We start from the raw sequence: 24,114 nt of genomic DNA on the forward strand, positions 1-24,114 counted from the left end.
TCAGATGATATTATGAATATTCATTATTTCATGTTCATTTTGAATAACCGTTTCGTTCATCGAAAGCATTGATATTTGTAATGCTGTATTTTCTATGGTGTTTATATATATATATATATATATATATATATATATATATATATATATATATATATATATATATATATATATAAACACCATAGAAAAAAAAAAAAATATATATATATATATATATATATATATATATATATATATATATATATATATATATATATATATTATTATTATTATTATTATTATTTTTAAATTAAAAAAAAAAATTTTTTTTAAATTGAACGTTTTTAGTACAAAAACATAAAAATTTTCATTGAGTATTAAGATAATTTCCTGACCCCCATATAAAAAAATTGTGACAAAATAAACATAGTAAAATAAATTAAATAGTAATTAAATAAGCAAACCAATAAAAAAAATAAGTGCTTAATATACAAATTATTTTACAAAAAAGGCAGATTGCATTTCTTTTGTCCAGGCTGGGTCTAACAGACATGCGTCTTAGAGTCTTGAGAGACTTTGAGGTTCCCAGATCATTTCTTTGGTGTTTTGAATTGTTGTGTTTGCAGTTCAATTATATGTACTTTTGTATGATCTGTGATGTGTTTCCCTCAGAGTCAGCATTATCACTCACACTTGACCATGATCATGTAGACGTCTATGGTGCAGATGTTGGGCTGCGGCAGACGCTCTCCTTTCTCCAGGATATCTGCAATCTCTCGGGCTGGAATCCCATTGTACGGTTTGGAGCCGAATGTCATTAACTCCCAGACTGTGACTCCTGATGCAGTAAATATCAATGAACACTTTACAGTAGGGTTCAGTTTGTTGTTGAATTACTGTAGATGTCATAAACTCACAATCTTCTTTTATTCCCCCTGCATTTATTAATATTTTCAGTATGTTTGGTTGCACTGTTGCATAAGTAGTGCACAAGTACAAAAATGGAAATGCGTCTAGTGACTTTTAAACACAATAATTATTAATATTTAGATTCAATTTAAAAAAACTCTACTATATCACTCTAAATAGTATTGTATTTAAAATATATATTTTTTCACTTTTATTTTAATGATAATATGATTTTAAGTAAATGCAAATGCACCTAGTGTTTTTACTCATTATAAATATTGATATTCAATATAAAGCTTAATAAAAACATTATAAATAAATTATAAATATAAAAATAAAAACACTAAAATAATAATTGTTAAAAGTTTATTACTTTTCATTTTAATTCTATTATTTTTATATTTGCTCATTAAAAATGTAAGATTTTATTTTATATTCATTCATTTTCTTTTCGGCTTAGTCCCTTTATTAACAGTGCATGCCCTTCCAGCTGCAACTCAGTACTTATTCAATTCACCTATAGCGCTACTCTTTTAGACTTTGGACTCATATTAGAGTTTAACCTTGTAGTAAACTGAGAGCTGTTTGAGAACATTATAAATATTTATATTCAATATAATGCTTAATATGCAAAATATTTAAGTTAAAATTTAAGTATATATATATATATATATATATATATATATATATATATATATATATATATATATATATATATATATATATGTATATATATATATATTTATATGTATATATATATATATTTATGTATATATATATATAGTTTATATACCGTTACATTTTTTAAAAAGTAATACATAACTGTTTTTTAAAAATGTAATATTTTATTTCCGCTTTATTTTAATTATAAAATATTTTTTTTTAATAATTATATTGTTTACTATAAAGTTAAACACAAATTAACATTTATATTTGAGTTGTGTAACCCTTGCATATTATTGACAAACAAAATATTTTACATTATTACACTCTGCTCTGATATTTAGCTGGTCATCAATGCAATTTGTGTTATATACCAGCAATACACACTTACCGTAACTCCAAACATCACTCTGATGAGTATAAATCCAGTGACGAATCGACTCTAGAGCCATCCACTTTATAGGCACCTAAAATACAACAAACACCAAAATTGAGACTTTCTTGTAAATATCAACTAATAGCTTCACATAATGGTTAAAGCAGTAGTTCATAGAAAAAATTAAATACTGCTATCATTAACTCATTTTTCTAAACCTGTTTGAGTTTTTTTTTTTCCTGTTGAACACAAGTAAAGATATACTGAAGAATGCTGGGAAAAGTCATTGATCTCCATAGTATTTTTTTGTTCTTACTATTGATGCCGATGTCTGCTTTTATTAATTCATTCATTTATTTCATTTTCGGCTTAGTTCCTTTATTAATCAGGGGTCGCCACAGCAGAATGAACCGCCAACTTTAATTTTTTTTTTTTTTACTCTAAAACTGCCTGTAGTCATTGACTAAAATCTTATTTAAAGGACTTGTAAAGACTTTGAAATGTACAATTTTAATTCAATGTTTGACATAATCTCAACTGAACAATGAAGAGAAGTTTGGACATAGAGTAGCCCCTCCCCTTAAAAAAAACAGCCAATAGCGCTCCGTTTTTATCACAGCTCTGCCAGTAAGAGGGATTGAGCTCAAGAGCATTAAGTGAACAGCAAATAGCAAATGAGAAGTGTCTTGAAGGGGGTGGGGCATGTCAGATACTAGAGAGCATTTGATTGGTCAGAAGATTTGATGTGGAAACTGAAAATGATGTGACGTGAAAAAATAGTTGATCCAATTTTTTTGTGATAAACTACAAGCTTTTGCTGGTTATCTATTCTAAATGCTAATTTTGTCACTGTTTTGTACAGTTCATCCGGAAAGTATTCACTTCACTTTTTCCACATTTTTTATGTTACAGCCTTATTCCAAAATGGATTAAATTCATTTATTTCTCGAAATTCAACACACAATACCCCATAATGACGATGTAAAAAGAAATTGTTGCAAAAATTTTTATAATAAAAAAGCTGAAAAATCACATGTACATCAGTATTCACAGCCTTTGCTCAATACTTTGTTGATTCACCGTTGGCAGCAATTATAGCCTAAAGTCTTTTTGAATATGATGCCACAAGCTTGGCACACCTGTCTTTTGGAAATTTTGCCCATTCCTCTTTGCAGTACCTCTCGAGCTCTATCAGGTTGGATGGGAAGCGACGGTGTACAGCCATTTACAGATCTCTCCAAAGATGCTCAATAGGTTTTAGGTCTGGGCACTTAAGCAAGTTTTTATTCAGGGTGTCTGTACATTGCTGCATTCATCTTTTCCTTTATCCTGACTAGTCTTCCAGTTCTTGCTGCTGAAAAACATCCCCACAGCATGATGCTGCCACCACCACTTCATTGTAGGGATGGTATTAGCCTGGGGATGACTGGTGCCTGGTTTTCTCCAAACGTAACGCCTGGCATTCACTCCAAAGAGTTCAATTTGAGTCTCATCAGACCAGAGAATTTTGTTTCTTTTAGTCTGAGAGTCTTTCAAATGCCTTTTGGCAAATTTTAGGCCGGGGGTGGCTTCCGTCTGGCCACTCTACCATACAGGCCTGATTGGTGGCTTGCTGCACAGCTGGTTGTCCTTCTGTAAGGTTCTCCTCTCTCCACAGAAGAACGCTGGAGCTCAGACTGAGAGACCATCTGGTTTTGGATCACCTCCCTGCCAGCTCTAGGAAGAGTCCTGGTGGTTCCAAACATCTTCCACTTACAGTTGATGGAGGCCACTGTGCTCACTGGAACTTTCAGAGCAGCAGAACTTTTCTGTAACCTTCCTCAGCCTTGTGCCTCAAGACAATCCGGTCTCAGGAGTCTACAGACAAATCCTTTGTCTTCATGCCTGGTTTGTGCTTTGACATGCACTGTCAACCCTGGGTACTTATATAGACAGGTGTATGCCTTTTTAAAACCATGTCCAATCAACTGATTTCACCACAAGTGAAGTCCAATTAAACTGCTGAAACATCTCAAGAATTATCGGTGAAAACAGAATGTATCTGAGCTCAATTTAGAGCTTCACGGCAAATGCTGTCAATATATCTGTACATGTGATTTTTCAGGTTTTTTATTTTTAATAAATTTGCAACAATTTCAAAAATATATTTTTTCACATTGTCGTTAAGTTAGGTTACTTTTTGGAATAAGACTGTAATATAATAAACTGTGGAAAAAGTGACGCGCTATAAATACTTTCCGGATGCACTGTAGCACTCTAGTTTATTGATCTACTTATAACACTACTATCTAAAAACATTATTATAATTTCACGAGACCTTTAACGTTTTACCGCTGAAAACAAGGTTGAGTAAATTACCAGCAGATCTTTATTTTAGGTTTATATCTTTCCCAGGTAATGTTTGTGAATGTGCTATATGTACTTTTCCTCCTTCAGCGTGATACTCTTTCTCATCTGCGCTCAGGAGTCGGGCCAGGCCGAAGTCGGTGATCTTCACGTGGTTGGGAGTTTTGACCAGCACATTTCTGGCTGCTAAATCACGATGCACCAGATGACGCTCCTCCAAGTAGCTCATTCCCTGTCAAAGAAAAGGTCAGATGTTTTTCAGATATCGATGATAAGTAAAGGATGTCAATATAGGCTTTGTGTGTAAATTCCAGACACTCAGCGCTTTCAGAATTGCTGTTTTTGCTGTTTACAAGACGAAATGCACTGAATTTATTTATGAGAGTGTTAAGCTTGTTGTTTATTTATGCATTGTTTCGCATTTAAATATTTATGGATTTATTTGTAAGTAGGTTTATGCAAGATTTATGCGCCACCACTTAAATAGCCGAAGTAAACAAAATATACAGTTGTAGTCAGCATTATTAACCCTCTTGAATTATTAGCCCTCCTGTATATTTTTAAAGTGACATTTAAAGGCTTAACTAGGTTAATTAGGCAAGTTAGGGTAATTCGACAATTCATTTTATAACAGTGGTTTGTTTTGTGGGCAACAGAAAAATATATATTATTTAAGGGGTTAAAACTAGGCAGGTTAGGGTAATTAGGCAAGTTATTGTATAATGATAGTTTGTTCTGTAGACTATTGAAAAAAATTTACCTTAAAGGGGCTAATGATTTAGTCCTTAAAATGGCTTTTAAAAAATATTATCAGACATACTGTGACTATTTCCTTGCTCTGTTAAACATCATTTGGGTAATATAAAAGAAAAACACAGGAGGGCGAATAATTTTGTCTTTAAATGTATGTATGTTTGTATGTTTGTATGTATGTATGTATGTATGTATGTATGTATGTTTGTATGTATGTATGTTTGTATGTATGTATGTATGTATGTATGTATGTATGTATGTATGTATGTTTGTATGTATGTATGTATGTTTGTATGTATGTATGTATGTTTGTATGTATGTTTGTATGCATGTACTGTGTGTGTGTGTGCGTATATATACATACATATATATATATATATATATATATATTTTTTTTTTTTTTGTGTGTGTTCAGGAAATTGTTTTTTTTTTTTTACATTAAAAGTGATGTTAAATTTTCTTATTCTTACAAATTACTAGATTTTTATTATTCTAAATATCTCAAATAAAATATAAATAATAGATTTATTAATCTATTTAATATATAATCTTAATATATAATAAGTAAATATATAAAGTAAATGTAGCCTTGGTGAACATAAAACATCAAATGAAAGCGAAATATATTCAGGTTTTACATGTGTTTGGCGTCACTGGACTTTATTTCTTATCTTTTAATGTATTTGTTCCAATGTTTTTAAATTAAAAATCTTCTGAGTTCTTAATGTGTATTTATAATTTACAGTTGAAGTCAGAATTATTAGCCCCCTGTCTACACCCCCCCCCCCCCAATTTCAACACATTTCTAAACATAATAGTTATATAAATAATTAATTTCTTATAACTGATTTATTTTATCTTTGCCATGATGACAGTAAATAATATTTGACTAGATATTTTTCAATAAACTTCTATACAGCTTAAAGAGATATTTAAAGGCTTAACTAGGGTAATTAAGCAAGTTATTGTATAACTTGCGTTTGTCCTGTAGATAATCGAAATCAAAAATTGTTTAAGGGGGATAATAATTTTGACCTTAAAATATTTTTTTATAAAATTCAAAACTGCACCAAAATAAAACAAATAAGACTTCCTCCAAAAGAAAACATACAAAAAATACTGTGCAGAATTCCTTGCTCTGTTAAACATCATTTGGGAAATAATAGAAAAAGAATAAATAGCGCACATGAGGGCGAATACTTCTAATTTCAACAATATATTTAATTGTTTTATGCACACAATTTCCATGCTGTATTTTGATTATTTAGGTTTAGACAGTGAACTGACCTTGGCGATCTGCACACACCAGTTTAACAGCGTCTGCGAGCCGATGTTGTCTTTATTCTCGCGCACGTAATCCAGCAAGCAGCCGAACGGCATGATCTGAGTGATGAGCTGAACGTCAGACGTCAGACAGATTCCCAGCAGACGACACACGTGCGGATTATCCACACCAGCCATCACATACGCCTCCTGAAAACACAGCAAAACACACTTTACATGCAGCACCACTGAGAGTCGTGAGGGAAAACTGCAGCACAAACACACACTTACATCCAAGATCTCTTTGTTGGCTTTGGGAGACGCCACTTCTCTTAAAACTTTAATAGCGACAGGTATTTTCACATCTTCACCCTCTGGGATCCACAATCCCTGGGAGAAAAGCAGGAAAGAGACACAATTCAAATTCACAGCTTCTCAGTTCTGAATATACAGTTGAAGTCAGAATTATTCGCCCCCTGTTTATTTTTTCCTCAATTTCTGTTTATTGAAGAGAAGATTTTTCAACAAATATCTAAACATAATAGTTTTAATAACTCATTTCTAATAACTGATTTATTTTATCTTTGCCCTGATGACAGTACATAATATTTGACTAGATATTTTTCAAGACACTTCTACACAGCTTAAAGTGACATTTATGGCCCGTTTCCACTGAGTGGTACGGTACGGTGCAGTATGGTATGGTACGGTTCGGTTTGGTATGATTTTATGGCCGTTTCCACTGTCAAAAGGCGTACCGAACCAAACCGTACCGTACCACTTTTTCGGGACCTAGAAAGGGTACCAAAAGGCGGAGCTAGACGCGCAGCTGAACGCTATCGGTTTACAGAAGGGATACGTCATTCACTTACAACAAGCCAGAATGTAAACAAAGGACTCGCCATGTTTGAAATACACAGCGAGAGATTACAGCGGAATTATATATTCATATATCATCGTCCTGATGAACAGCCACACAGCCATGGAGTAGTGCAGAGTCTACCCTGTGCCTCCCAGTTTCTTTACGAGCCAGTCTGTCTCTTATTCTATATAATTACAGACGTTACAGTAGGCTATTTTGCACTGTCATTGATCTGCAATAATGATTCTGAACTCAACTGTGTATATAAATTTTATATATATATATATATATATATAAATATATATATATGAAGTCAGAATTATTAGCCCCCTTTGAATTTGTTTTTCTTATTTAAATATTTCCCAAAGGACGTTTAACAGAGCAATGGGGTACAACGTCAATCTGACATCATGTTGATGTCCTGTGCTTGCTGGGAACATTATTTAACTTAAATAACATTAAGTAATACTAAAAACATACAATAATATTACAACATACAATAATACAAAACATACAATAAACATTAAAACCATAAATAAATACTGTAATAAATGTATTACTAAGAGTTTGTTCATGTTAGTTAATATATTAATGTACTAACATTAACTTATGATTTTTTTTTTAAATGTCACCATTAGTCTTACTACAGTATAATTAATGAATTAATGTAATAATTATATTAACATAATATTGGTTAATATAAGGGAGATGCAATGGCGCAGTAGGTAGTGCTGTCACCTCACAGCAAGAAGGTCGCTGGTTCGAGCCTCGGCTGAGTCAGCTGGCTTTTCTGTGTGGAGTTTGCATGTTCTCCCTGTGTTTGCGTGGGTTTTCTTCGGGTACTTTGTTTTCCCCCACAGTCCAAAGACATGCGGTACAGGTGAATTGGGTAGGCTAAATTGTTTATAGTGTATGTATGTGTGCGAATGAGTTTGTATGTGTTTCCTAGTGATGGGTTGCGGCTGGAAGGGCATCCGCTGCGTAAAACATGTGCTGGATAAGTTGGCGGTTCATTCTGCTGTGTCGACCACAGGTTAATAAAGGAACTAATCCAAAAAGAAAATGAATGAATAAATGAATGGTTAATATATTTAATCATCCTATTGATCAATAATATTGTAGATTTTCATTTTCATCTTCAAGAAGTTTATTTAACTTTAATTTTATTTTAGTATCTTTAGTAAACTTAGTATAAACATTATTAATTAAGTAGTATGAACAGAAAGTTAACACTTTCAAAGCATGTATTATTTTTGTACTTTTATTTTCATTCATTTTCTACTGCTTATCCAGGGCTGGGTTGTGGGGCCAGCAGTCTCAGGAGAGAATCCCAGACTTCCCTCTCCCCTGACACTTCTTGTTGCTTCTCCGGGGTGATCCCGAGGTCTTCCCGGGCCAGCCGAGAGACATAGTCCTTCCAGCGTGTCCTGGGTCATCCCCAAGGCCTCCTCCCGGTGGGACATGCCTGGAACACCTCCCTAGTTAGGCATCCAGGCGGTATCCGAAACAGGTGCCCGAGCCACCTCAGCTGACTTCTCTTGACTTCTTTTCTATTTTATTCTTGATTCTATGTTTATTTTTGTTTATTTAATTCTAATATGTTTATTTTGTGTGTTAAGTTTTTAAAGTGTAACATTTAGTAACAACACTAATCACAGTGTGACTCTATATCTACCAAATCCTATTTCAATCATTTGCCGTAACAGAAATAAGCTAACATCAGATAAATTGTGTATATTGGTGAATAAATTAATTCTACTTAATTTAATGCACCTTAAAAACAGTCCCAAAGGCTCCAGATCCGAGGACTTTGATTTTCTTCAGCTCTGTTTCCTTCAGGATGCGCAGGAGAGCCTGGTTTGGTGCTTCTCCGCTGGGTGTCAGAGGTTCCACCAGCTGCATAGACATGGAGATATGGTTAAAGGGAAAGTTCACCCATATGTACTCATCCTTAAGTGTTTTCAAACCTTTGTACATTTCATTTTTCTCTTGAACACTGAAGATTATATTTTAAAGAAAGCAGAATACCTGTAACCATTGACTTCCATAGTAAAGGTTGATTTCCATAGAAAAAAAAATACAGTGGAAGTCAATGGTTACAGGTTTCCAGCTTTCTTCAAAATATCTTACTTTGTGTTCAACAGAAGAAAGAACAGGTTTGGAAGGAGTAAGTGATGACAGAATGTTCAGTTTTGAGTGAACTATCCCCTTAATTTAGTGCTGGGGTAAATGCATTACAAGTACTACAAGTGAGTTACGTAATCAGATGACATTTTAGTATATACAACTATACTGTTAAAAGTGAACTGTTTCAACTTAAAAAAAAAAAAAAAAAAGATAAATTTACTCAGGGCGTGCTCACACTAGGTAGTTGCCTTAAATCATGCTAAAGCGCTTGTCCTCCCTCTCCTCTACTCCAATGGCACTCACAATGCATTTTACCTTTCGAGCCGGAGCATGCTCATGTCATCAATGATGTGACTGTTCTGTTTTTCCAGAAGAGAAGCACTCCTGCTCAGCACAGTGGACATTGCTTTGGTTATATCGTTTTGTATTATTTTTATTCGTTTGGGATGCAGTAACACAGATCCACAACTTTTGATGCTCATAAATGATCATAAAAGTCGTTGTGCTGCAGGTATTAGGAGGTATTAATTATTATTGAAAAGTAAGACTGATTAATAAATCCACATGAAACAGTCCCTTAAAGGTCACGTTGTGTCTTCAGTTTTGAGCTCAGGTGCGCTTTGCACTCACTACAAGAGTACTGCGCCAAAACCCAACCAAGCCCAATCTTCTAACTGGGCTAGGGCTGCCAACTGAACTGCGCCTGGGCCCGATTCAGAGCACTCACACTTGTCAAACGAACCAGGAAACATGTCCGGGCACTGTTCAGACAGCCTAGTGTGAGTGCACCCTTAAATACTTACATCTATTTAGATCAACTTAAAAAAAAGTTATGCAGGTTTATTCATCTTTCTTTTGTATTACTGGAAAAACTTTTTTTTTTTTAGTAATGGACTACTTTAGTCCATTTTTTTTTTTTTTTTTTTATGTCAACATCTCCAGACTACTTCGCACCATCTGACTAGCAGGTAAAAATTCACAAAATTCACACTATAGCCACCTAGACTCTTGTTCACCCCACTTAAACATCAGTAACGCATATCTGGCGAATCCTATAGAGACTGTGTCTGTTCCTCGTATTATTAGATTAAGAAATAAACGTACTGTGTGCTCCAGGAAAAATCTAGTAAGAATCAAACCAGAAAAACCAGTAGAAAGTGAAAATACAAATTTCGTAAAACTTGGTCTCCTAAACATCAGGTCACTTGCACCTAAAGCACTTATCATTAATGAAATAATAACAGAAAACAATCTTAATGCACTCTGTCTCACTGAAACCTGGCTGAAACAAAATGACTATATTAGCTTAAATGAAGCAACTCCTCCAGGATTCTTATATAAACATGAGGCTCGTCAAACTGGTCGTGGTGGTGGAGTTGCATCAATCTTTAGTGATTTCCTTAATATTAAACAGAGAAACGGACTTATGTTTAGCTCCTTTGAAGTATTATCGCTTAATGTTCAGCTTCCAGATACTATACAAAAACCTATGTTATCTCTCGCTTTAATCACCATATATAGACCCCCAGGACCCTATGTCAAATTTCTAAAAGAATTTTCTGATTTTATTTCTGACTTATTAGTCAAAACTGATAAAATGCTAATTGTAGGTGACTTTAACATCCACATAGATGACGCTAATGATACATTAGGGCTCGCGTTTATGGATTTAATACACTCACTTGGGATAAAGCAAAACGTTGTGGGTCCAACCCATCGCTTAAAGCATACATTAGATCTAATTCTGTCTTAAGGAATCGAGGTTATTGACGTAGACATTATACCACAAAGTGATGATATTACAGATCACTACCTCTTACTATATAAGCTATGTTTACCTGAAATCAGCAAACCCGCTCCAATACTCCGCCCTAGTAGAACTATTGTTCCGTCAACTAAAGATGAATTTATAAATAACTTACCTGATCTCTCTCTATTTCGTAATGCACCCGCAAACTCAAATGATCTTGATGTAGTAACCAGCAGTATGGATGCCATCTTTACTAGCACACTAAATACTGTGGCACCCATCAAATTAAAAAAGGTTAGAGAGATTAAAACTATACCATGGTATAATAGTCATACTCGTGCGCTCAAAACAGCAACCCGCGCCCTGGAACGTAAATGGAAAAAAACTAATTTAGAGGTCTTTAGAATTGCGTACAAAGACAGTATGTCCAGCTATAGGAAGGCTCTAAAATCTGCCAGGACCGAGCACCTGCGCAAACTGATAGAAAATAATCATAACAATCCTAGATTTTTATTTAACACCATCTCTAAATTAGCAAATAATCGGTCATCCTTGGAACAAACTACTCCACCGCAAATTAGTAGTGATGACTTCATGAATTTTTTCAGTAATAAAATAGAAGGCTTTAGACAGAAAATAGGAGATGCCAAACTTTCTGCACCGGCTTATACTCCAAATCCTGTAAATATTTCATTAAATCATAATAATAACCTACACTGCTTCAAAATCATAGAACATGAAGAGTTAGTAAAAATTATAAATAGCTCTAAACCAGCTACGTGTATACTGGACTCAATTCCAACAAAATTACTGAAAGAGCTGCTACCTGCTATAGGAGAACCTCTTCTTAACATTATCAACTCTTCTTTATCTATAGGCCATGTTCCAAACTCTTACAAGCTAGCTGTTATTAAGCCTATTATTAAGAAACCGCAACTAGACACCAACAACTTAGCTAACTATAGGCCTATTTCAAATCTTCCATTTATGTCTAAAATACTAGAAAAAGTTGTTTCCACTCAATTATGCTCTTATCTGCAGACGAACAATATTTTTGAAGTGTTTCAGTCAGGTTTCAGGGCTCACCACAGTACAGAAACCGCCTTAGTGAAAATAACCAACGATTTACTCTTAGCTGCTGACCGAGGGTGCGTCTCGCTATTAGTTTTACTCGATCTTAGTGCAGCATTTGATACCATTGACCACAATATCCTTATAAATCGTTTAAAGTCTACAGGTGTACAGGGACAGGCTCTACAATGGTTTAAGTCATACTTAACTGACCGCTACCAGTTTGTAAATCTTAATGGACAGCCTTCACAAATCTGCCCAGTAAAGTATGGGGTGCCTCAAGGATCAGTTTTAGGCCCTTTACTGTTTACAATTTACATGCTACCTATGGGAGACATTATTAGAAGACATGGGATCAGCTTTCACTGCTATGCAGATGATACTCAATTATATATTTCCACTAAACCTGACGAGACGTCTGAACTTTCTAAACTAACTGAGTGTATCAAAGACATTAAAGACTGGATGACCAACAATTTTCTTCTCTTAAACTCAGACAAAACAGAATTATTACTTATTGGGCCTAAATCTTGCACACAGCAGATCTCGCAACTCAATTTACAATTAGAGGGATACAAAGTTAGCTTTAGCTCTACTATAAAAGATCTGGGTGTCATATTAGACAGCAATCTAACTTTTAAAAACCATATATCCCATGTCACAAAAACTGCCTTCTTTCATCTGAGAAATATCGCTAAATTGCGAAATATGCTATCCATCTCAGATGCAGAAAAGCTAGTCCATGCTTTTATGACTTCGAGACTGGATTACTGTAATGCTCTATTTGCTGGCTGCCCAGCATCCTCTATTAACAAACTTCAATTAGTACAAAATGCAGCAGCCAGAGTTCTGACCAGGTCTAGAAAATATGATCATATAACCCCAATTTTATCCTCCTTACACTGGCTGCCTGTTAAATTTCGTATTGAATTTAAAATATTACTTCTCACCTATAAAGCTTTAAATAATCTAGCTCCTGTTTATCTAACCAACCTTCTGTCTCGCTACGAACCAACTCGCTCCTTAAGATCTCAAAATTTAGGGCTTCTGGTAGTACCTAGAATAGCAAAATCAAGTAAAGGAGGTCGAGCCTTCTCTTTCATGGCTCCTACACTCTGGAATAGCCTTCCTGGTAATGTCCGAGGCTCAGACACACTCTCCCAGTTCAAAACTAGATTAAAGACCTATCTGTTTAGTAAAGCATACACTCAGTGCATCACCTAGCGGGTTCCACACTGGCTTCTACATCTTGCTTATATACACTATGAACAGCAGCTACGCTAATTATTTATTTATTCTCTATTTTCACCTGGGGATACTCATCCCGAGGTCCTCAGATTAGGCGGAGTCACTGATTGGATCCAAGACCAGCGACGTGATGATCCCAAGGATTCCATATCCGGGACCAGGCCATATCCTGAGCTGCTGCTGCGCTGATGGTCGTGTGGAGTGGAGAACATGAGTCTGATTCCAGCGACGCTCCAGGGACAGACGAGTCTTCATTGAGGCCATCTTCCAGCATAAACCACGGCGAATGAAGTTCTGCACAAGACTTTTGGCCAGCGGAGAAATTAAAATCAGTATTCTTAGTTGGGTCGTGCCCAACTGAGTCTGGTTCTCTCAAGGTTTTTTTTTTCTTCACTCCCATCAGGTGAAGTTTTTTTTCCCTCTCCGCTGTCGCCACTGCCTCGCATGGTTCAGGATTGGTAGAGCTACGCATCGATGAATTTGCTCTTCAGTGTTTGAACTCTCAGTAATGATTAAATCACACTGAACTGAGCTAAACTGAACTGAACTGAACTTAAAACACTAAAACCTGAACCACACTGTTCCAGTTACTATGACCATTTATGTGAAGCTGCTTTGACACAATCTGCATTGTAAAAGCGCTATACAAATAAAGCTGAACTTTAAAATTTGCATGAATTCTATTCAACAAAGTAACATCAGTTATGTTTATTTCTCCATTTATTGACTCACAGCTCTCTAGTCCTGTTCCTGTGTTGAGAAAAATCAACAGAAAGTGCGGAGGTGTTGTGTATGATGTGTAAATATAATACATACTATAGCTGTAGGTATAGTAATGTCAACATGCTTTTACTCCTCTCACAAACACAGCTTCAGTATGCCAGTCAAATGCAAACTCTAAATATGCATTGCTGAAGAGTGCTGAACTTGCTTTTCATGCGTGTTTTCATAAACCCCTAGCAAATTTTGACTTAAAGTTTTGTTCAAATGTACATAAAAGCTGGGACTTATTTTCTTCTCACGATGATGCCTCTTGTACATCGTCTTATTACCTTTCAGATCAAAGTATTTTCAGGTGAAAGAAAATTAGTTGATTGAATTAGATTAACTTTAAGTCAGAATTTGCCAAGGGTATGAATAATTTTGGGCTTGAATATACAGTGCTCAGCATACAGTAATTGAGTACACCCCATTTTGAAAAAGAATATTTTATCCCTTTCTCAGTGAATATAGGCTATGTTTTTGGTGCATTTAAAGAAAACAGATTTATTAAACAGATATATTTATTAAAATAACATATTTAGAAATTGAAAGATAATATAATTAATTTCAAGCCAAATATTGCAAAAAAATTACAAACTTTAAAATTTCATCTAAACATTTCCTTTTTTTTTTTTTTTAATATTTGTGAATATTTAATATAAGTGTTTTTGTTAGATCAGCACCAGATTTGGCTTCAGTGCTGACTAATCTAATGTATATGCCAAATACAATATTGTATAAACAAATCACCGATTTGTAAACATTTCAGGATGCGCGCGCAGTGAGGTTGCAGAAAAAAAACGGGAGTGCTAGCATTTACAGTGTGGGAATGACATCCGATACAGTGTAGAGTTTGTTGTTGTCTTAGAAATAAGTTATATTGATTACATATATATATATATTATTTACATAATGCTTTCAGCTTATTATAACAGCTTGTCAGTCAGTGATAAGCTCAGTGATTCGGCAAAATTAAAGTTAAAGTGAGCGGCGTTCGTCTGACAGGTCCATTTGCGATAGCACCCTCCCAATGGATATTGGATGAGAGAAAATGGCCAAGCATACAGCCCCAAATGTACATCTCATTGACACTCCAAGTGATTTTACAAGAGAGAAGTTAAAGGCCTACAAGTCTTTGGATGCCTACAATGTTGTTTTGTGTGGTCATGTGCAAGAAATAATTCTCCATTATTACCAGATTCAAAACTATGTAGTGCTAAAAAACGAGGTTCTGCCTAGCCAAAGACAAGGAAAGAAGACGGAGCTACTGTATACAAGGCCTGGGGAATCATCAACAAGCAAAACAACTGCGTACTAACAGCGAACTGCACCTGTATGACAGGGTATGCGAACTTATATTTCATTCTTAGCATTTAGTGTCCGCAGTTTAATTAACCATATGTTACTGTTTTTGCTGAAATCATTGCTGCAATCAAAAACTAGTAATGTGTATGATTCAGCATAGCGTGAACTCACTTGATATGAAATGAGAACTGGTTAGTCTATCATTTTTAATTAGGTCCTCACTCCATTCAGCTCTTATGATGGCTGTTAGCGAAAGACGTCTGCGGTTGGCATTAAAAGCAGTGTGGTGTACAGTAAAATTTAAGTTTTCTAATTTTATACTTTCAAATTCGGCATCTCACCGCACAACACAACATGTTGAACGGTTGACCCTGTGTGACGTCATGTTTGACGCAGGTTGGTAATTTCGCTATAGCTTCCTATTAAAAATATGAATAAAAAATTTGGATTTACAGGTATGAGGGATGTACTTATATATGCTGAGCAATGTATTTTATATGAGTCAGTCACTCTTTATTTATTTCCCGAAGGCAATTTGGTTGCAACATACAAGCATGTCACATAATACACAAAAGTACATCATACAATACAAGTTCTACCCTAAATTTAAAAACTTTACAGCTGAGGGGATGAATGAAAGTTTAAACCGATTTGTTTTACTAATAGGAGTTCTGTATCGAATACCAGAAGGGAGAAGATAAAACTCGTAGTGCATAGAATGGGAATCATCTGACAGAATACTCTGAGCTTTACTCAAAACTTGTATATAAAACATTTAAGCCCAGCCCACATGAAAAATGTAATGCAAAATTAACATAAAGCAGCTTAAAAAGAAACTAAATAACACATTTAGATATTTTTGGTAAAGATTATAATCCATGCTTTCCTCAGCACTGAGATGGTTGATTTTTAATTTGCACTGGGTATCTGTGTGGTTCACCTCTCTCTCCTGAAGGAGGCGCCGCAGGGTCCGCTTTCGTCTGATGTGTCGACGGCGGAAAATAACGAAGATGAAGAGGAGGATTATCATGACCAGCAGCATCCCTCCGACAACACCAGCCGCCACCACAGGCATGCGAGAGCTGGAGCAAGAAATATAAACAAAAAAAAAACAGGTAAAGTCAAACGTATTCGCTCTCCTGTGAATTCCTTTTTCTTTTTAATGGAGCAAGGAATTTTTTTGCAGTATTTCCTTTGATATTTTTTCTTCTGGAGAAAGTCTGATTTGTTATTTCTGCTAGAATAAAAGCAGTTTTTCATTTTTTGAAAACCATTTTAAGGTAAATATAATTTTATGTGTGTTATTCTGTACACTGATGAATCAAAGCCTCAGAAATGAGTATTAGGTGTAAATTAAGTCAGATGTTGGTTTAGCATATTTTGCATTAATTATTGATCAAGTCTGTGAGAACTGGAGACTTTTACTTCAGTATGATGATGTATTTGCAACTGAGGTTTGAATATGAAGTAGGGGCGGGGTTTTCTTTTGTGCTCCTCCTCTCATCTTTTACTTGCAGCAAAGTAACGGATGAAGGGGTGTGGTGAAACTTATTTCATACAAGCCGTCAAACTGACATCATCAGTGAAGAACTGCTGTTCCAGAGCGGAAGCAAATGATTCGATTTTAATAACTACATATGGATTGGATTAACATGGATTAACAGCATTGATTAATTGTTCACTTTACAGGGTATATGCAGGAATCCTAAAGGTAATACCTTTTTAAAACTTTTAAAAGACCTTCTCAGATTATTTTAAGACCTCTTCGCCACTTCAAGCTCTAATCAGTATCAAACCTTTAACTTAATAAACAGTTGTTAATAAACAGTTAAGTAAATCAATGGAGCACAACCAAGCAACAGAATTCAGATAAGCTTGAAAGAAACAAAGCTTGAACGAATAAATTACGCGATTCTTTTCAGCGACAGGCTTCAGCCACTGTTTAAACTCACCTTTCTCCAACCAGGAGTACACAAACTTACATTTTTCTATTTTGCTGTCTGTTTCGCTCTATGGTTTCGCTACATGTGGAGAGCATCACATCACCTTCACACGTTTTTGTCGCAAATTACGTGACATCACTTGGATGGAGGGGATTGGCCGGATGCACCCTTACCCGGACTAACCGCGTGGATCAAGCATGTCGTTGTTAATTTTAGGCGGCAAATAAATAGTCAGGAGTCAAACACTTTGGACAACGCTTGAACAAAATTTAAGACCTCGTAAAAATGTGATTAACACTTTTTAATACCTTTTAAGGGCCATAAGAACAATTAATCAATTATTATTGATAATATTATTTATTATTAATATCATATAATTAAATATTATTAATTATTAATAATTCATAATTGATTTATCTACTTTTAATACTTTTTAAGGCCCCGCAGACACCCTGCTTTAAGACTACAGGCAAACTAAACATTGTAAGTTCTAGTTACATACAGAATTTAACACTGAAGAACAGCAACAGCATAGAGTAACTCATAATTTACTGTACCCCTTGGGTTCACAGTCGTTCAGTCTTGGTCCACTGCACCTATAATAAACACACACAAAATTCAACACAAATTTCAAGCTCTGACACAAAGCTGCTGAATTATTTATTATTATAGTTATTTATTCAATATTTCCTTCTCTATAATTAGCAAGATATAACACTTTATATAAAGTAAAAATTCTCACTGTTAACTAAAGGGTATTACCTGCCTATTAAGATTATGCATCTTATTTCTGAACGACTTTAATTCTGCTGAATACCTAAACCCAACTACTAGCTTAATAACTATTAATAAGCAGTAAATTAGGACTATGTTATAGTTAATGGTTTATTGATAGCAAGAATTGTACCTTGAATAAAGTGTGACCGAAATAATATATTGTTCATAATAAACATAGAATTTATAATCTACAGTAATGAAAATAATAATAATAATCCAGTAACGCTTAACTTGTTCTTACCCTTGTGTACAGTTAGCATGGCATGGCTGGCACTGTCTGCTTTTGTCTGGGTATGTCCAGACTAGTCTGTTATTAAGGCCTTGCACTCCTTGTGCACACTGTGCCACGCAGTGTGTCCCGTCTTTAAAGTGAGCACACTCAGTACACTGATCAGCACCCTAAAAAGGCAGAAAAAGAAAATCATGTTCACATATCCGACATCGATTGGAACAGAAATGTGACTTAAAAGCAGTGTTTCTCAACCACGTTCCTGAAGGACCACCAAGATTACATTATTCAGATGTCTACTTTTTCTGTCACACACATTACAGGTCTTTCACTCTCTGCTAATGAGCTGATGATCTGAATAAGTTGTTTTGCCAAGGAGGAAAAGGTGCAGAGTTGGTGTTCCTTTTGGAACGTGGTTGAGAAACACTGCTTTGAAGGTTGTTACAGGGATAGTTCACTTAAAAAATAAAACTTCTATCATCATTTATTCACCCTTGTTCCAAAAATAATGTTCTTCTGTTGAACACAAAAGAAGATATTTTGAAAAATGTTGAATACCTGTAACCATTGACTTCCATAGTGTTTATTTTTTTGTTATGAATCTCAATGGTTACAGATTTTCATTATTGTTCAAAATATCTTCTGTGTTTCATCAGAATAAATGAATTCAAATGATTGAAGGGTGAGTGGATTTTAATATTTGGGTGCACTGTCCCTTTAAGCATTACTATATGATTAATTTGGGCTTTTAAACACTGAACGGTGTGACATACCGGCCCATGACAACTTGCCGTCCCGTTTAGAGTCTTGCATTGTGGGTCACAAGCCAAACACTCATTATCTGACATGTACTCTCGAGGGTCTCTGTAAAAACATCACATATGGAGAACAACAGTCAACATCAGCGGATGATACAGTTCTGGTTATATATTTATATTAAGGCTGCAATTTTAAGTGTTAATTAATTAAATAAAGAAAAACTAAAGCATTTTAATTTTTATGCATTATGTCATATAATCTCATCCCCTAATAAATTATCTCAGTTTATTGGTGATGAATATGATGCAGGACAACAACTCGCTATAGAATACTATATTTATATAACAACTGAGCTGATTTGCTGATATAATGCATGATATATTTATGTATAATTTATATTTTTATGTATTTTATGTGTATATTTATATATATATATATATATATATATATATATATATAAAATTAAAAATAATAATATTCATATTTTTATATTTGTATTTTTATTATATCATTAAATAAATCGACTAAAATATCCTTATTGTAAAATGTGACCAGATGATGAGTAAAGATGCTGAAAACTAGTATAAATGAATCACAGGAATAAATTCTACTTCAAAATATGCTCAAACATTAAACAGATTTATTTTAAACTGTTATAATATTTAACAATTTTGCAGTTATTTGTAGTATTACTCAAACGAATGCAGTTTTGGTGAGTAGAAAAGATGTTTTAATATTTTCTTCAATGTTTATAATCATCTTCCTCAGATGTGAATGGTCTGAAATGTCTCACCCGTCCAGCAGGTTGCAGTGACTGACACAGCGCCCCCTACGGCTGACGTGCTGACAGAAGACACACATGGTCGGCCCCGGGCCCCAGCAGCCTTCATCTCCACACATACTGTCACAGGTGCTGTTCTGCTGCTCTGAACAACACAGAAAACATCACTTTTCTTTTATCTGTAAAATAATGATGACTCCTCAAATTATTTTACACTTTTTAGACGTGTTTATATTCAGTTTTACACAAAATTTTACAGCTAAGAATCATTTTTTGTTACAATAGCCCTGATTGTTTTCACTTTACCTCCTCCAACCTTTTTTTTTTATTAAAAAAATTTTCCTCATTTCCTCATCACCTATATATATAGTTGAAGTCATACATATTAATAATAGCCCCCCTGAATTATTAGCCCCCTGTTTTTCCCCCAATTTCTGTTTAGCGGAGAGAAGATTTTTTCAACACATTTCTAATCATGATAGTTGTAATAACTAATTTCTAATAACTGATTTATTTTATCTTTGCAGTGATGACAGTTGATAATATTTTACTAGATTTTTTCAAAACACTTCTATACAGCTTAAAGTACTAGTCAGGTTAGGGTAGTTAGGCAAGTTATTGTATAATGATGCTTTGTTTTTAGGCTATCGAAAAAATATATTTTAAAGGGGCTAATCATTTTTTCCTTAAAATGGCGTTTAAGAAAATAAAAACTGCTTTTATTCTAGCCAAAATGAAACAAATAAGACTTTCTCCAGAAGGAAAAATATTATCAGACATACTGTGAAAATGTCTTTGCTCTGTTAAACATCAAAGAAAAAATATCAAAGGGGGATAATAATTAAAGTTAGGTTATTTAATTGTCAATTTTCATGTTTCTTATTCTTGATGCAATAGTTTAAAAGGAACTAAGTATAAAGTCATTTCAAGCATGTATGTTTTTTTTTTCTCTTCATAGTATTTTTCACAACTAAAAAATAAAAATAAAAAAAGCCAACCATCGTCAGTCTCAGCATGTTAAAACATTTATTTTTCTGACTTTCTTTATTAAAATATAATTAATTGACAATTGAATTTTTTTTTCAATAGAAAAAAAATATTAGATTTTTGTTATTATAAAATTAGTAAATATTAACATCTTACTTTAAAACATACCTAATAAATGTAATAAATCCAGAGAAACGGATAATGAATTCTGAACTGGTCTGTTTCTGTTTATGTATCTCTCCATATATTTATTTTTCATTTAAAGTGAAAATATAGTTGAAGACAAAATTATTAGCCCTCCTATGAAATTTAACTTCTTTTCCAAATCTATTTAAAGTGATGTTTAACGTAATTTCTTTTAGTTTGGCTGGAATAAAAGTAGTTTTGTGTTTAGAATATTGCATTTTTCAGATCAAGATTATTAGCAGAATTATTATTTCATTCATTTTTTTGCTACAAAACAACCAACTGTTGTCGAATAACTTTATATAACAATAACTCTGTCTGATACCACAGATGTGCGGTGCTGCGTTGTTTCCAGTGCGTATGCGCTGTTGCTCAGATCTGAAGAGCTTCTTCCAGTATCTGCCGTCTTCGTAGCACAGCTGAGGATTGTTCCTAACCACCACATCTCCATCACTGATCTCCTTCAGAGAACGCAAACCCAGATGCTCCAGATGAGGAATATTCAGGGCTGCAAAACTGACGGTGCCACTGCATGTGTGAGAGGTAAACAGAACAATACTATTTATAGTACACTTGAAATCCAAACTAACCATATTGACTGTTAGCTCACTTTGCTAATTTTATGGTGAATAATTCATCCGTGCATGTCATTAAGAAAAAAAAAAAGGAGGACGAATCTATTGGACTGTACTAACTCTCCCCAAACTATTGTACTGATTTTTCCAAATGAAATGCCTACATTACTACATCCAATCAGCTTGCAGTAAAAATAAAGCCACGCCCACTGTTTTCTCATTTAATATTAAGCTTCTCTAGGAACTGCGTCACAATAAGAAAAAAAAAAATGGTTGCAGCTTCCAGTGTCCGGTTCATGCATTGCTAATGTAATGAGACTCACTGTTGTTTGGTTCTTCCTCTGATGATCTCCAGGTTCTCAAAAGGGCTGAGGGAGCTGAGGTGTTCAGGCCAGTCTTGGATTATTAGAAAGCCTGAGAAAAATTAAATAGCTCTGATTAACAAGGCTTTTTCTTTAGAAGTCATCCATATGTCACGATTGTATGATCATATTTAAATATTATATCATGCCATTGAATAGTATTTATTATTGTTGTTGTTATTATTATTATTATTGTGTGTTTGTATTGAATTTTTTTATTATATTATAAAAACTCCATAATAATTATTATTATGACAGTAATAATAATAATAATTGTCAATATTAATATTAATAGTGGTAGAGGTGTTATATAAATTATTTTCTGAAATTAAAAAAAATCTTTGTTGAAATGGCCTGACAACAGTAACTATTACGGTTATTAATTGTTATTATTTTTAATAAACATTTTGTAATTTTTGTGTTTGTAGGAATTACCTATTGATGATGATCATAATATTATTTATAATAATAATCCAGTCATTTATTATTTTTATTATTATTATTTTTATTATAAAATATTTTATTTAATGTAATGTTTGTGTGTGTAGGAATCACCTATTGATGATAATAATAATAGTAATAATAATAATATTACAGTCATTGAATATGATTATTATATTATTTTCATTTATAGAATAAAATAACCCTAATAATAATTATTGTAACATTAATCCTAATTGTTGTCATTAATAATAATAATAATAATAATAATAATAATAATAATAATAATCATATTAATAATAACAATATAGTCATTGAATATTATTATTATTAATAATAAACATTTTATTTAATGTAATGCTTGTGTGGGTTGGAATAACCTGTTGATAAATATAATAATAATAATAATAATAATAATAATAAAAATAATAATAATAATCACCACAGTAATCATGTTTTTAATCATTTTTTATAATTTATTAAATTGTTATTTTTATTGTTATAATTATTATTATTATAAAAGTAATAACAATAATTAATATTATTATTAGCAGTATTAAATCAACTATTTTCTGACATTTTAATAAAAAGGATGGCCTTAATAACAGTAAGTAATAAATTTTATTATTTCATTATTTTTATTATTATCATATAATTTTATTTTCTTGTAAATAATTTGATTATTAATCAACTTTTTAATGTAATGTTTGTGTTTGTAAGAATAACCTATTGATGATGATAATAATAATAAGAGTAGTAATAATAATAATTACACACTTGCACAAATGCATCATTTTAAATATATATTTAAAGACATTTTAAGTAAATAATTTTTACCTGAAATTTCCTTCACCGTCTTGAAATAGTCAAGTTTGGCAGGGTCCATGCTTGAAGTATTTGTGAAAGCATCGCTTGAAGATATTCATTCAAAAAAAGCCATTAGTTTGACTGTCTTGCATGTATAAGAATTTGACTGATTCAGTCTAAAAATCTCACCCTTTAAAAGTCATCTGCATTATTGTAATGTGTCCGTTTATTTTAGTGCAGTTGATGAATGAATCGATGTTGGTTGCATTGACTGCGATGGTGTTAACAAGTGCTCCTGTCCCGAGACCATTACACACTAAAGCAAAACACACTGATTTAATGTATCAAAAAAAAGGAGAAAGAAAAGGAGTATTATTAAATTAGTAATGATGCTACTGACCTTTTGGACACAAGCCTTCACATTTGTTGCACTTCCTGATTCCATTTTCTTCCACTTCATGCATGTTACTGCCGCAGGATCGAACGCAGGCGTGATCGGTCACTACAAAGTTATCTACAGCAGAGAGATGTTGCAGTTTAGCTCGCTGTTTCTCCTAGATTGTGTGCAGTACATGTTTCCCTATATTTAACCATACAGTGTTCATTTTATTTTTGAAATTGAGATTTTAAATTATCTTCAAGTTGAACAATACATGTTTCATTGATAAGATAGGATACTGTTTGGCCAAGACACAGCTATTTAAAATCTAAGACTTAGCAAAATAATGACAGAATCACATTTGAAGTTGTTAAAACATGTGTGTATGTGTGTATGTGTGTGTGTGTGTGTGTGTGTGTGTGTGTGTGTGTGTGTGTGTGTGTGTGTGTGTGTGTGTGTGTGTGTGTGTGTGTGTGT

At 33.6% G+C, this 24,114-nt stretch overlaps 1 protein-coding gene across 2 annotated transcripts in view; it reads right to left on the bottom strand.

Annotated features, from left to right (window-relative positions):
• Positions 1 to 24,114, bottom strand: part of LOC101884366 (melanoma receptor tyrosine-protein kinase-like) — a 66,319-nt gene that overhangs the window by 10,123 nt on the left and 32,082 nt on the right. For both annotated transcript variants that reach the window (XR_015524289.1, NM_001442559.1), the window contains 16 exon segments: positions 23,659 to 23,772; positions 23,448 to 23,574; positions 23,289 to 23,362; positions 21,972 to 22,062; positions 21,399 to 21,601; positions 19,913 to 20,045; positions 19,134 to 19,224; positions 18,373 to 18,530; positions 17,912 to 17,950; positions 16,352 to 16,493; positions 8,922 to 9,044; positions 6,578 to 6,676; positions 6,311 to 6,496; positions 4,347 to 4,502; positions 1,940 to 2,015; positions 668 to 814 (listed from right to left, as the gene is read on the bottom strand). Coding sequence is in view for 1 of the 2 variants with exons in the window: in NM_001442559.1 (NP_001429488.1) it covers positions 668 to 814; positions 1,940 to 2,015; positions 4,347 to 4,502; positions 6,311 to 6,496; positions 6,578 to 6,676; positions 8,922 to 9,044; positions 16,352 to 16,493; positions 17,912 to 17,950; positions 18,373 to 18,530; positions 19,134 to 19,224; positions 19,913 to 20,045; positions 21,399 to 21,601; positions 21,972 to 22,062; positions 23,289 to 23,362; positions 23,448 to 23,574; positions 23,659 to 23,772 (1,959 nt within the window). In the remaining variant the exon portion in view is untranslated.

This window comes from Danio rerio, chromosome 24 (genome assembly GCF_052040795.2).
Source record: "Danio rerio strain M-AB ecotype USA chromosome 24, GRCz13ab, whole genome shotgun sequence".
Classification (NCBI taxonomy): domain Eukaryota; kingdom Metazoa; phylum Chordata; class Actinopteri; order Cypriniformes; family Danionidae; genus Danio; species Danio rerio.